The 14,689-nt window shown below is 42.5% G+C and overlaps 1 protein-coding gene across 2 annotated transcripts in view; it reads left to right on the forward strand.

The window, feature by feature from the left end:
• MAD1L1 (mitotic arrest deficient 1 like 1) overlaps positions 1-14,689 on the forward strand; it is a 428,013-nt gene that overhangs the window by 6,824 nt on the left and 406,500 nt on the right. For both annotated transcript variants that reach the window (XR_010988348.1, XM_068146670.1), the window contains exons 5-9: positions 814-938; positions 1,617-1,698; positions 2,829-2,959; positions 4,301-4,415; positions 5,294-5,355. Coding sequence is in view for 1 of the 2 variants with exons in the window: in XM_068146670.1 (XP_068002771.1) it covers positions 814-938; positions 1,617-1,698; positions 2,829-2,959; positions 4,301-4,415; positions 5,294-5,355 (515 nt within the window). In the remaining variant the exon portion in view is untranslated. The remainder of the gene's footprint in view (positions 1-813; positions 939-1,616; positions 1,699-2,828; positions 2,960-4,300; positions 4,416-5,293; positions 5,356-14,689) is intronic.

Genomic DNA, 14,689 nt, shown 5'->3' on the forward strand with positions numbered 1-14,689 from the left:
CTTACCTGTTTCATTTGTTTTCCTCCATCAGTTGTGGATCAGCAACCACTAAGTACCTTAGCCTTCCTCCTGCCTAGGTGTCACTGGGAATGTATCTATGTGATAAAGCAAGTGAACAGATTTAGTATGCCAGTGATTAAAACCAGGGGGGTGGTCGTGGCACAGGAAAGAAACTAACCCCACATATGCAGTGAGTGCAGCAGTTCTAATTCTCTCTTCTTTCCATATCTTTCAACACCAAGATGAGACCCCTGAGTGCCTCTGTGTAGAACACACCCTACATACGTGATACTTGGAGGATTTTCTCCATTACTCTGTTGAAGGGAGCTGAGTAATGGCTATTTGAGACAAACCTCTGAGGTTTTATTTAGGCTTCTTCATATACTTAGAAGACAATTTTAAAAACCACTGTCCCCTGCTTTTAAGGAAAGCCTGATACTTAATTGTGATTGGTTGAAGCCAACCCAGATATTTTCAGTTTGTTAGGGTTTCTTCTACTTTAGTGTATATATACTTGTGTTTTATCATCATTTAGCTTTGAAGCTTGATATTTTTCATGCCAGTTTGAGGTCACCCACTTACTAGGTAATGGAAATGACAATTTGGGTGGCAGATACATGACTTAATGATTTTTCTCTTGCCTTTGTTTTTGAGGTGAATTTCAGTCTGAAGGTTTGCCAGAGAGTGGAATTGTTTCTGGATGCAGTGTTTGTACTTTTTACTTGGATAGGATTTCTTGTCTGTCACCATCCATAATGTCCAGCTTGGAGAGTCATAGCCTTGTGTGTTTGTTCTCTCTTTCTGTTAATTCAGACAATCACTGTATTAAAAGGGAAAATATCTGAGCTGCAGTGGAATATAATGAATCAAGAGATGCAAATGACAAGCCAAGACTCTCAGAAGCAGGAACTGATGGAACAGCTGGATGTTCAACAGAAGTAAGCAGGGGATGAATGACTGTAGGGAGAAAAAGGCGAACAAAACTTCAGTCTGCTGCAGCTGTCTTCACTCAGAAAACTTTCAACAGTGTTTGATTTCCACTCTTCAAAGGGGTTCTTTGATCTGGATGTGTGGGTTATAACTGTTGTTTGAAACTAGCTCTGAGGTGCAAGTTAATTGTTACCTTGAGAAAAAAAAAAGCACACTTGAGCTTGAAATCTCAGTGGTGTCTCATGCTCATGGTAGAGAGTTAGCAGAAGGCATGTGGGTGGGAAAGGCTAATCTGAACCTTAGAGATAGAGCAGAGCACAAATATCATGCCTTAGGTTGTAGTTGAGGGGTAGTTGAAAGGTAGGAGTGTATTTGTCTTTGCTTACTAAGTTCAACTCTTCAGGTCCAAAGGTGCTGTTTATTTGCTGTGAGTGAATGTTTGTGGGTTTCAGGGTTAAGGTATCTTGAGTTCCACATGTTTCTCAAGATGCTCCTTTTTATCAGAATGGGTATTTTTGTCTCTAAATTAGGGGGAGATGGTATGAGTGTGAAAATGTGTGAAAAAAACATCTTCTATAACTTCTTAGTAGTGTTTGAAAATAGTTGTCAGAGCTAATTCTGCATTTGGCTCTTTCTGGTATGTGATTCCTGGTTGCTTAAACACCTCTTGTGTCTCCATCTAACAGAAAATGGCAAGAGGCCAGTCAGCAAATCCAGACATTGCAAGCAAACCAATCCCTCCTGACAGAATATGAGCAGAAGATTAAGGTAAGAAACTCTGTGGCTTGTGTAAAGCTTCAGTTTTGATTTCTGTCCATGAAAGGACAGAATAGTGCTTTTAAAAAATAATGACTATTGGAGGGGAAAAAAAAAGGTTAGATTGTCTTTGAAGAACCTGATTTGGTGGCCAGCAAGAGCTGAAGTTGGCTAAATTCAGTTGGATGGACCAGGCTGCCTACAGTTGGCTCCAACAGGACACTCTTCACCTTTGCTGTGTCAGTTGCTTGGGAAAAAAAATCTACCCATGCTTTCTCTATGGAAAGGTGATTTATATCCTTGTGCAACGTTCTGGAGCAGTGCTCTGTTTGATCATCTCCTAGAGCACAACATTGCTCAGCAAAAGTTTGCCTCTAGAGCAGTCTCTTTCATATGGAGGAGGATGAACCCAGCAGCTGCAGTTACTTTTCTGTTTCATAGAACAATCCTTCCTCTGGAGCTGGGTTTGGCTCTTTTAGAAAGTACAATTACTTGCAAAGCTTTCAAAGCCACACTGAATTATATGTGAGACGCTCTAGGGCCTTTCAAATCAATGTGCAGGTTGCTGGGGGAGTCACTGCTGATAGTGGCATCACCTGTGGTTCCTGGCAGTCAGCCTCACTGCCAGTTCTGCCATTGCAAGAACCTTCCATTGACAGGAAAGGTCAGGGCACAGGATGTTAGACTGCAGTACAGCTCTGAACTTCAATTTTATTTTTGAGGTGAAAAAATTTTCATCTGCCATAATGCTAACATGCAAGATTGTGCTTCTTTCCATTTCTAATTCTTGCAGGCTATCCCAGTGTCTCTCTCTATACTTTGACTGTTGATGGAGCAATTCATGGGGAGAAAAATCACATACTTGGCTTAGTCAATAGAAGAAGATCCTTTTAATGGTTAGCAGAGATCTAGTTTTGTTATGAACTTAGGATGAGCAGGGGTAGAGGAGAGGCCAGCCCAGGTGTTAGAAGGGGAACAAGAGTCATCCCTACTTCGAGCAAGGAATTGGAGCAGAAGACCTACTGCATCCCCTTCCGACTTCATTCAAGCCATTGATTTGAGTTTGAAAATACAATGGAGGGGTAGCTTGTGCGAGTTCCACGTTAATCATTGCTGTTCTCTTGTCATCCCACGTTTTCCAGGATCTGGAGCAGAAGTTCTCCCAGCAGGAACACGATGCTCTAATTGTCAAGAACATGAAAGCCGAGCTGGCCCGTTTCCCAAAAATGGAGCGGGAACTGCGCCAGCTCAGGGAGGAAAATGCCTACTTCAGGTGAAAGAAGGGTTCAGTTGTTGAGAGGGGGTCATCTTGTGTTCTCCTCTACCTGCTACAGTGGCATTGTATGCACTTTCAAATCCCTCTGCTGGGCTTCCATGTGGGAAACCTCTGGAGGAGGGAAATGTGGTTCATATAAATACTGCATAGGAAGTGAGCAGTGGTGTGACACGCAACGGTTACTGGATGAGAGGCTTTGCCAAGATCTGGGTGATCTTCCTGAGCACAGCAGGAGCCTCACAGAATGTGCATTGAACATTCTGGATGGTGATACCTGTTTGTTAGCACAAAATTCAATGTTTAAAGATAGTGGTGAACTCTCCAGAGCTTCAGGAGGGAAATCCCTGTGGAGAGAAGAGGCAGCTGAAGGTTTCTTTAATAACTGCTTTTGCTTAGTTAGTGTTACCCCTGTTCTAAAAGCCTTTTGTTCCAGAGTAGTGTTCTGGAAGCCTTTTGTTTAAATTTCTAAACCACTTTGCTAAAGCCCTTGGTAGAGTAGAATTTCTGGGGTTTTGAAGTAGCAATTAATGTGAAACATTGAATTCCTGTGCCCTGTGAAGTAACTTGCCTTAAAGGGTTGGTTTTGTTTGTTTGTTTGTCTTTGTTTTTGTTTTTCAAGTAAGCTTAACTTCCATGTTTTTGAATACATTTTATCAACCAACCAACCCCTAAAGAAAAAAACCCCAACCACCCCAAAACTATCCAACCAAACCTCCCCAAAACCCCCAAATACAACAAGCTTAAATCACCTGAATGTTTTTGCCATCTTTTTCTTACTCTAAAATCAATTTCCCTTGGCTTTGTTCATGTCACTGTTTCATTGTAGTTTGAAATTGTTTATCTTGGAATCTTTTCTCATGCTTCTTTTTTTGTGCACAACAGGTTGAAGGTAATTTTTTAATCCAGTTTCATCACACCCATGCACTCCTCTATTAAAGTAAAACCCCACCAGTCTCAGTGCTTGGTTATTCATCACAGGGTACTCCAAAACTCAAGTGTCTCCCTCTTGCTGTGTTCCAATCCTGCTTTCAGCCTGACTGAAGATCAGAGCTGGGAGTCTTTGACTCCCCCTCATGCTGGTTCACCAATCAGTAAAAAAAGATGCAAAACTTCAGATTGTTTGGATATCATTAGGATGGTGCTTGGAGAAGGAAAAACCAAATCAGCTAAATAAAGCTGCCAGGTTATTTTGTAGCAGTGGGTTTGCCATGAAGGTTATGGCAGTGAGTCAGTCAAATGTCATAAATGCCTTGATTCCCCAGTGATTCCATGTGTATCTGGAAGTTTGTGAGAGTGAATGGGGTTGCATGGCTTTTTAATCATCTCTTCCCACTCCAGGGAAATGAAAGAAAACAACGGACTGCTGAAGGAGGAGGTAGAAGGTCTCCAAAGAAAGCTGGAACGCTATGAGAAAGTCCAAGCGCAGCTCGTGGCTGTTGAACTGGAAAATGAGGTGAGGAGCTAGGGACATGTGGTGGTTGAGCAGAAGAGGGGTTTTCTGCCTTGCCTGTCCTGTCTTGTAGGCTTTTGCTGTATTGTGTTGGTGGAGATACAATACTTGTTTTAGGTGATGGGTTTGAAGCAGGCATTCCCAAGCTCAGATGTCAGCATGAGAGGATCTGTGGTGATGAGGGTGAAAAAGGCAAAAGGTTATCTACACTGCAGCTGGAGATTCTGTGTGAAGGACAATCTCACAAGGTGTCTTTTGTGGCCTTGCTGTTTGTCTTCTACCTTGCTTGGAAATGCTTATTTGGTGGTGAGCTCTGTCCAGACACAGTGTTGCTGAACACCATGAACCTCAATACACACTGGGATTGCTGTCAATGCCAGCAGGGCCAGAGTGTGGTCTCAGGGGAATAAAATTGTCTCATTTCCATGTCAAGCTATACGGTGAGTTGTGGAGATAGTGTAAACTTGTTGATCTGCAGAACTCTGCTGGTGCTTGATCAGGTTCAGATAATGCTGCCTGGTATTGACTGGAAGTACAAAGCTATAGGAGAAACTGAAGAGGCAAAATGAGCACTTCAGCTGCTATAGAACTGGTGCTGAGAGTACAGCTTGTTTTCCTCTCCATTGCCAAGAGTCTAGTCTACAGGGGTCTAGCACAGGGATGGTAGCTCACAGGGCTGGCTACTCTCCCATGCTGAAGTGTTAATGTGGGCTCTGTGGTTGTAGAGCTGTGATGACAAGAAAATGTTTGTGAGGCCTGGAGAATGACAAACCAAAAGTGCTAGATGAAAAGATAATGAAGTCCACAGGAGGAAAAGGAGAGACTGACTTTGCTAGAACATTTATCTGTGCTTTTGACTTTTCCTTTGATCTCTGCTTTAGAAACTTCTGGGGAGATTAAAAAGCTGGGAGAAACTGGACCAGAGCACTGGCTTGAATATCAGGTATGTGCTCACACCTCTGGAGGGAGGACAAACTTCCAAACAACTTTTCTTTCCTTTTAATCACCTGACCTCTGAAGTGTATTGGTCATGCTCTCTTACTGTCTGTGGTGGGTTGAAACCGTCACACTGTCTCTTCATGTAGAATCTCTTCCAGTACTTTTTATATGAGAAGAACCCTAAGATTCACAGCGTAAGAGTATCATTGGGAACTAACAAATGTTTTTCACCAAGTCACCTTGACTGATGTCTCTGAGGCCAGGGTTTAATTTTGAGTTCTTTGAATGCCTTTGATATATCTCCATTCCTGTTTAGTTAGAGATTCTGCTAGTTTAATGAGTGAACCTTAAAGAGTTTTAGGACATGTCTGGAGAAGAGAATGTGTGCTACTTGTGGATGTAAACAACATTTCTTTGAAATCTGGCTATCAAAATAAACTGCCAGATCTTGGTGCTGTGACTTTTCTTCCCTAAAGTAGCAGAAGAAGGTTTGTTAATTCAGTTATTTTGTCTAAAGAGAAATAGAATAAACTCCATTTCTTATAGAAGAAGGGGAAAAAAACCCACCTCCCAGTGGTGTTTTGTAACACCAGCCAGTCTCTCTGTACTGTTACTTAACCACCTTCTGACACTTGGAGCATTGAAGCAGGTTTGGTTTTTTAAAGGTCTCTGGTATGTATGTGATATAAAGAGTGAGTGGAAGTGGTGCATCTCCTGATCGTTTCCTTCCACTGCAGGAGGTTTTCTGTGTAGTTATGATGCTTTTGTGTGGCCTGTGTTTTGCCACTGCTTTGTTTTCTGTAAGTATTTACCTAGGTTTTACAGCAGATGCAGAGATGCTCCTATGTAAAGAACTGTCTCGATAGGAGCATTATAGAATGGATCTTCTTCCATACTGGATCAAGGCCCGAATAGAATAGAATTAACCAGGTTGGAAGACACTTTTGAGATCATCACGTCCAACCCATCATCCAACACCATCTAATCTAAACCATGGCACCAAGCACCCCATCCAGTCTCTTCCTGAACATCTCCAGTGATGGTGACTCCACCACCTCCCTGGGCAGCACATTCCAATGGCCAATCTCTCTTGCTGGGAAGAACTTCTTCATAACATCCATCCTAAACCTCCCCTGGCACAGCTTGAGACTGTGTCCTCTTGTTCTGGTACTGGGTGCCTGGGAGAAGAGACCAACCTCTGCCTGTCTACAACCTCCCTTCAGGTAGTTGTAGAGAGCAATAAGGTCTCCCCTGAGTCTCCTCTTCTCCAAGCTAAGCAACCCCAGCTCCCTCAGCCTCTCCTCATAGGGCTTGTGCTCCAAACCCCTCACTAGCTTTGTTGCTCTTCTCTGGAGCTGCCTCACAAACCACAGAACCTTCTTTTATTAGTTGTTTCTTTATTCCTTTCGTTCCATATGGCTAGCTCCAGAGCTATCTGCAGGCTGCTGGTGTTTGGAGGTTGGGGTGTTTGGATAAGTGTGTGGCTTGGGCACATTACTGCTTCATGCCAAAGGTACCCGTGTTCAGCTTGGGAAAGCCCCCTTTGTTTTCTCAGTGTTTTCTGTTTGATGAAGATAATGGACCCTTTTCTAAAGGCATGAAAGTAGGTAGCATGCTTGAGATTCTCTCCTGCATCTGCAGAGGATACATACATTTAGATGAAGTTAGAACTGTACTAAATCTGCTATGGCAAGGAATGGACAGAAATAGTATGAATCCTTTTCACAAAGCCTGTTCTGGCAGTGGAGTAAAAGCTTTTCACTTACCTCAAGCTGTTAAAGGTTTAATGATGTAATTTCACACCAGGAGAGAAATGGAACCAAGTGATTCTGCCTGTTGAAGTCTAATAACTCTTTCATTTAAAATCAGAATATTCTCTGTAAAGTGTTAGGTTTCTGATTGGGCCATATTGTTTAGTGCTATTAATGGCATCTTGTCATACAGAAAAGGGAATTGCTCTTGAGAGAAATCATCTTTTGCATGCAATTGTAGCAAGTGGAGCTGGATGATTTCCCCCCTCTCTCTCCCTGTAGGGTGGGGTTTTTTGGTTGCTCAGGCTTCTTACAGCATGAATGATGATAATTTTCAGGCAGGGTCATGAAGATGATGAGACATCATTGTCCTGGTTAGGTTCCGGGGATATATTGTTGGTGGAAGTTTGAGAGAAGTTAATTGCCCATCTCATAGTTAGAAGAAAATGAGAACAAGTTTGAATGGTTGTCCCAAAGAGCCAGAGCAGTGTGCTGTTTGCTAATAACGAGATAAGCAAAGAAAAAGGGAATGCATTAGGGTTTCTCATCTTTTCTTATCACGTTCTTCATTGGTACAGAGAGTGAGGGGGAGCGTGTACAGCGTGCGGTGTTGCAGGAGAAGATGGTTTTTCATTTCCTCCAGCACTTCCACAGGGCTTGTTCTGTGTCTGCTCTGAATGGTTTCTGTTCACTGATTGCCTGGTCCCAGCAGGCTTTTTGTCAGATTGGCTTATGGTCAGACCTTTGAATGTAATTTTGAGTAATAACACTTGGAAAGGAGGTGCAGCTTTGGGGAGTGCAGTGGTAATCCCGCTGGTTTAGTGCTGGTCCCTTCTCGGTAACAGCAAAAGGGCTGTTTATGATGCTTCACCTTTTTAGGGGGGGAAACAAGTTCATTAACAGTTTACTCAAAGGCTAATCTTTTGTTTGCTAGTTCTGGATCTCACTTGTAAGCTCCTGGCTTTTGCCCTTACTCTCACAAACTAGGGAACAAAGATGTCTCTAGCTGAGGGGCATGTTGGTGTGTTTGCACTGCTGTAGTGCAGGATCCCTCCCAGAAATTTGCCCTTGGAATTACACCTGCCTTATGCAGTGGTGTATAATGTATTTGTAAGCTGTACAGCATTCAGATAATAGCATAATGCCCATCACAGTGATGTATGGTTCATTTTACACGCTGAATCTGGATAATCTTCTTTGTGTTCTCTTATATACCCTTGGAGATCTTGATCGTCTCAGAGCCTACTTTCTGCTTTTTTGTGTTGTGGATGTAATTTTGTCTTTTAGATCTCCTTTGTGTGTTACTGTTATGCTGCCAGGGATGTTCATACATTTGTCATCTGTTGCTCTGACTTGACATTCCTGCTGTAGCATTTGCTTTCAGCTGTAAGAGAGAACACCCCTAAATTTTGAAGGTATTGTCTTTGCAAGTAGAAAGTGTCTTTATGTTGGAGTTTCCTCTCTTTGAGAAGGTTATTTACGTGTGGCTATTGTGAGATTTTTTTTGTTACTAGGAAAGAGTCATGCTGAGAAAACCAGCAGCTTGTACTCTGTCTCCCCAGGATGTGCTGATGCAGTTTGTGTTTCTTCGAGATCCAGCATCTGTGCAATTGAGTTGTTGACCATCTTCGCTGAAGAAGTGGGGTAAACATGACAGGCAGACGAGTAGCTCAGAGATGTTTTCCGGCTAGTTTTCTCGACTGCTATTAAGCAACACGTCTTTTAACAGACAAGTACTGCTGGAGGGCGATGTGCTAGGGAAGGCGAGCTCTTGATTGGGATGGCAGCGTGCAGAACCCCCACCAGATGGCAACCTTTCTCCTGCTGCGGGTAGAGCTGGGGTGCTGTGCGTCTGCCAGCCGCAGCCTGACGGAGTATCAGCAACTGGCCACCGTGGGGAGGGGTCAGCTACTCTGGGGACATTCGGTCACTGTTACTATCGAATCTTCTAGAATCTCTTCGGTGTTTCCTGCATGCAGTTGTGGTCTCCTTGTCCTTAGGGTAGTACTTGTGCTTAGGGTAGTAACTTGGTATAGAAGTATTTGTGCATGTTTCTCTGATGGCATAGAGAATAGAGTGTGTGTCCCACCTCTATCTGTAAACTTTGTGTTTACACCACCCATTATGTGTTTTTGTTTTGTTTAATAGGAGTTCTTCAAGGCTTGGTTCTTTTCTCCTCACCTTAAGCCTTAGAAACACATCCTCTAGACAGCACTGTTATTGTTTTGACTTTCCCTTCTGCAGCATGTAGAAGATACCCAAATAAAAAAGGAGTGTTCTTGTCCTGTGAGATTTGAATCTAAAGAAGGCTTTGTTGTGGTATTTTTTTTCTCTCTTGGGTTTTGTGGTGGTTTGTTGTGTGTTTTTATTGCTTCTGCTGCTGCTTGCCTGTGTTTGGCTGGCATTGCCTTTGTCCTGTAATGAATTAGCCAAGTCATTTTGCTGTCGGGAAAGAGATACACCCTGAAGTACAGTGTGATGCAAAGTGGTGTGCCTCAGGTATGTTTTAAAGATGAGGCAGTTTAGTAAGTCAGGCACTGAAGATCCTGAGAGCTGTTGATAGCAGCTGACAAACGTTAATGCTGCATTTGTCTTTGTATTTAACCGTCAGTGGCAGAAGATTGCAAGTTTTGAAAGGCTGAAGTTTTGCTGAAAAGCTGAGCAGATTTGTGGAGGCTGACAGGCAGACCACAAGCAAGAGCTTTAGAGGATTTTTAGTACAAGGGGTTTTCTGCTGGAGAGAATAAATAATAATATGTGATTCACAGGTTCATGGAATGCTTTGGGTTGGAAAGGACCTTGAAGATCATCTCATTCCAACCATCCTGCCATGGGCAGGGGCACCTTCCACTAGCCCAGGTTGCTGAAGGCCTCATCCAGCCTGTCTGTGTGAAATTCTTACATTTTTACATACTGGTCTTAAAGGTCTTCATAGACAGCAGAATTATTTTATGTCAGTGATAAATTTTTGATATTTGAGCAATTGGTGTTTGGAAGATGATCAAATGTATTGATAGCAACCTATTGAAGTAGATCATTCCTTTCTGGAGACACCATTTGTTGTTACAAATAGTACCGTCAGCTCAGGCTTGATGCCTCTGTGTGGAAGATAAAGCCAAAGGCTTGTCAGAGCCTTTTCCCCTATGTCCATCACAGGGAAGCATTGGAGATATCAGCTGTCCTTTTGTGAATGGCTATGGAATACCCTATGGGACTGGAAGGTGAAGCTGATGTGTCAGAATAGTCTGCTTGGACTCTTTTGCGTTGCTCAGAAGCTCTTGTCAAGGTCTTTGGATATTCTTGAGTTCATCTAACTGTAGTTACAATGGAAGGCAGGTCCTCAGCACCCTGATGCTTAGGGTGTAAGGCTGACCTGAGAGAGACTCTTAGGTTTAATGAAGCATGGGTTTGGATAGTACCTATAGTTTTCCTTCAGTTTGCAAGGGTAAATTTAGTTGGCTTCAGTGATGAGATCACATTAAGCTGCTGTAGCTGTTTCGCATGCTTGCTGTCCAGGTCTGTGAAGAGAAGTGCAGATTTGACAGGAATTCAGGCCAGTGCTTAAAGACCAATTTTCCCTTCATGGAGCCTGCCAGCTGCAGACAGCAGACACTGATCTGCTGACCTGTCGCCTAGAGCCAAAGAAGTGAACCTGTTAATGCTGACCTGGTTTTCTTTCTGCAACATCTGTGGGCTGGCTGGCTGACAAATCTTGGGGACTAGCTTCCTGCAACGTCTGAGACCAATTAAGGAGAGGAGATAGCGTGAATGTGTATGCATTTCCTCTCTAAGAAAGGGTTTAATTAAGTGGCAAGCATCTCTGTTTAGTACAGTGGTTAGCAGAGTTGTAATTTGTAATTACACAGGTGCTACGCTGGGTACGGGAAGTCCTTCTGTGCCCATTCTGCTTTGGGAGCTAGGGGGAAGGGAGGAGAGAGGAAGGGAAGAGGGAATCAGATTTCTTGATTCTGCATTTAGTGGTGGATTAGTGTTCTTTTTTTTACAGTGAATAGAAGAGAAGGGAGAATATTGGAGTTCTCTGCTTTCCTTTTTGAATCTTGATTAACTATGCTTAGCTACTCTGCACTCTCTTCCATGCAAGGCATTGAATATCTTTGCAGCAGTGAATGGAGCTCATAATCTTCTCCTTTCTCACAAGGTAGTAATTTACCTTTCTATGAATGTCCCTTATGAATAAGTGGTTACTGGTTTAAAAAACCCCCAAAATCTGTTGACAGATATACAGAGCAGTGCATGGTGAATAATTTGAATTGCTCATATGCTTTTCTGGATACTTAATTAACTGCAACCAATCAAGACAAGACTGGGAGTTACTGTTGCGAGTTCCAGCGATGCCATGATCCCTTCATACTTAAGCAAACATTTGTATTGGAGTGTAGCCTATTGTGGCCCCCTGGTCTTTTGTCACCAAGCAGGAAACTGATCTATTTAAGTGTTGTGTGCTGGCTGCTGACTCTTAACTGTACCGCTGAGCTGAACTTAAGTTTTGACGTCTGGCGAAACGGGGGAGTGGGTTTGTCAGGGTTGGCTGATGGTGGCCCCCTGCTTTAGAGCTAAGCTGCTAACTGGGGAGGAAAATTAGAATTAACATTGTATGAAGCTTCATTTTATCCATCCAACTTTTATGGAAATTGTAATTTCTGATCTGCAAAGATACTGAAAACTGCACGACTGCTCTTCAGGAGATTCCCAGTGTAAAGCAAGCTGTCTCATCACAGTGGGAATTCCCAGGGCACCAAAAGGGAGATAAACACTAGGGAGAGGGAAACACTAGTTGAAAAAAACAACCCAGAAACAACAAAAGCCAAACCAAAATTTGCTATACTTGTTAGAGAAACGTTTCTAGTTGTGAGGCCTTGGCTTACCTCATGGAAACATTTTCTGCTGCTGTCTTGTATGGACAACAAAAATGTGCTGCATTGAGGGAGAAGTGCATGAACAGTTCCAAAGGGGATCTTTGTCCTCAGAGGCTGAAGTAGAATAATCAAGAGAAAAGTAATTGTGTGGTTTTGCAGTATGTCTACTAGAGCCACTGCTCTTTACATAGAGAAGTCTTGGGGGAAGCTGTTGCCTATAAAATGTGACATGCAGCATGTGCTGAAGTGTTGCTGTGAGCTGTTCTGTTCTTCATTATCCTGTTAAAATGGACATTATTCTTCATTTCCTGCAGCATCTTTGGTTTTAGCTTTCCTGGACAGAATGCTTTGTGTGCATGGGGGGGAGACACTGTGCCTTTGTCATCTACAAAATCTGAAGCTCCGGTTTTCAGAGTAGTCAGAACGCAGCTTCGGGAGACTTCAGGCCACGGTTGGGTGTTGGAAGGGAGTAAGGTATTTAAATGTGATGTTTGGTGGTCCAATCTGTGGTTTGGTTAGAGTTTGGTTTTCTCCCATTCTTATGTTGGTGATCCACTCAGTGTTAACATGGCAGCCATCTGCACCTCGTCTCTTAAAATATTGTAGGTCTGTTTCTGCCAGTGCTTCACTGAAATGCTGGGCAAAGCATCCTGCCGTGCTTTCCTCTCCAATATTAACTTGCTTCAGAAATGATGTACTTATCTTTGATGTTCAAAAATATTAGTGTTCTTTCTCCTTTGCCACTAATGCTTTTATTTCCTTTTGAGTGTATCACAGTAATAAGTCCTGAGGCTGAAGAAAGATAGGAAGAGTGTAAAACATAATGGATGATCACCTGACATCTAGGCAGACGGAGGCTGTAATGTATAATCAAGAGAAGCAAAGTAAAAAGTAAGCAAGCTCACATCAAAAATATGTCGGTCCTTGCTTTGCATTTCAAAGCTCTGGGAACAGTTAAAGCAAGTGTCATTCCAGGATCACAGATCTGGTGGTCTGGACACAGGGAGAACTACTGAACAGCGGCTTAGCATGCCATCCATCTTCTTTGTTGAAGAATAGTTTGAGGGCCTTCAGTAGTTTGCTTACAGGAACTGTGTGGAGAATAATGTTGGCAAATTAAAAATGGATGATTCATAGGAGGGGAATAAAAAATTTAGTTTGCAAGTGAAGATGCCAGTCTTTTTTTAAACAGGAAAATATCACTTTAATATCACTTCCTTTTCCATTGCCTCTTCTGATCAGAATTTAGAGCATTGTCTTAGCTTGAGTATAAGGTGCAGTTCCCAAGCCAATAAACTTAAGGCTCATTTTCCACTAGAAACAGGAATATTTTTAGCCATGTGTGCTGATGTTGTCTTCTGTGTAGCAGGTGATCAGTTTGCCACCAGGACTCCCTGGTCAGACACTTAGTTTTGTGTTGCTGCCCTATTTCTTGCAAAGTGGTGTTTGAGATGCTGTTGAAAAACAGTTGGGTAAAAGGAGCTTGCTTTCTTCCATCATGTAGCGACCCATGTTATGTGTAAATGGCTTGAACTTCAGTGCTCACTCTGCTGTGAAGGAGAAGCTTTTAAAAGTACAGAGACTTTATAAAGAGCCACTTTCCTAAGACAGTCCTGTTTGCCTTAAAGTGAAATTATCATTTAAATAGCAGAGACTAATCTGCTGCTGTCAGAGAGCTCCTGCTTGATTTTTATTCAGCCTCTCATTTGGTCATTGCCACCAAACCCAGTAACAGCTATAATCTCCAGCTCATCATTGCCACCAAACCAAATAACAGCTATAATCTCTAGCTCATTCTTAATTCTACCTTTCCACTTGCTGTTAGCATCTTTCAGTATCTTTTGCACTTTCTGCTGGGGCTGTTGGCATGCTCTGCCTTCTCCCTTCAGTGTACTGTAGCTCATTTATCCCCAAAGTTTTGTTTTTGTAGGGAAACTTAACAGTAAAAAATGGATCCTGTACGTGCTTATTGAGAGTGATTCTCAAAAGTCACAGCCTTTCCTAAATGGAAGCAAAACAAAGCACTTCAGTAAGTTTTCCAGCTCCTGTATTGTGCTTCTCCCTTGTCCTGTTGAGCATGGCCTTCACCTGCAGGGCAAGGAGTCTGCCTTCTTCATTGGATCAAGTAGTACCAAGATGGATTGTACCAGGCCAATGGAACAGCTGTCCTTGTCTAGAAAATTGATTAGCTTATCAAATAAAACACAGTAGATCTTATTATTTGAACTTCACTGAAACTTCTGATCAAGAGAGCCCTTGAGAACGAATAAACCATGAGGGAGAAGATGGAAATTAATAGAAGAATTGTGGGGTGTATGCGAAATTGTTTAAGCAAGGATGGATGCAGAGTTGTTGAAAATGCAAGGATAAGTAGAATTCCTTAAAGATTAGCCTTAGGATCTGCTTCATTTAGTATTTCTATTAATGGTTTTGGTGCAAAAATTTGGTGTGTGCTGATAAGACTTGACTAATGATGCCAAGTTCAGAGAATTCATAAGTACACAAAAGCTGGATATGCAGAACTGAGTGACCCTGAGGATTAGAGTGAAGAAGTGGGACAAAATTCAGTGGAACAAAGCACAAGGCTCCACAGAATTGGGAACTGGATGCAAACTTCTTGAAAGGACTAGAAGGGGCTGTATGCCTGTGCACAACAGGATGGCTGTTAATTCTTACACATAGGATACACCAGGAGAATAACTTCCCAGGG

This window comes from Melanerpes formicivorus, unplaced genomic scaffold, assembly GCF_026170545.1.
Source record: "Melanerpes formicivorus ecotype bairdi unplaced genomic scaffold, bMelFor1.0.p_v2 SCAF_14, whole genome shotgun sequence".
Classification (NCBI taxonomy): Eukaryota; Metazoa; Chordata; class Aves; order Piciformes; family Picidae; genus Melanerpes; species Melanerpes formicivorus.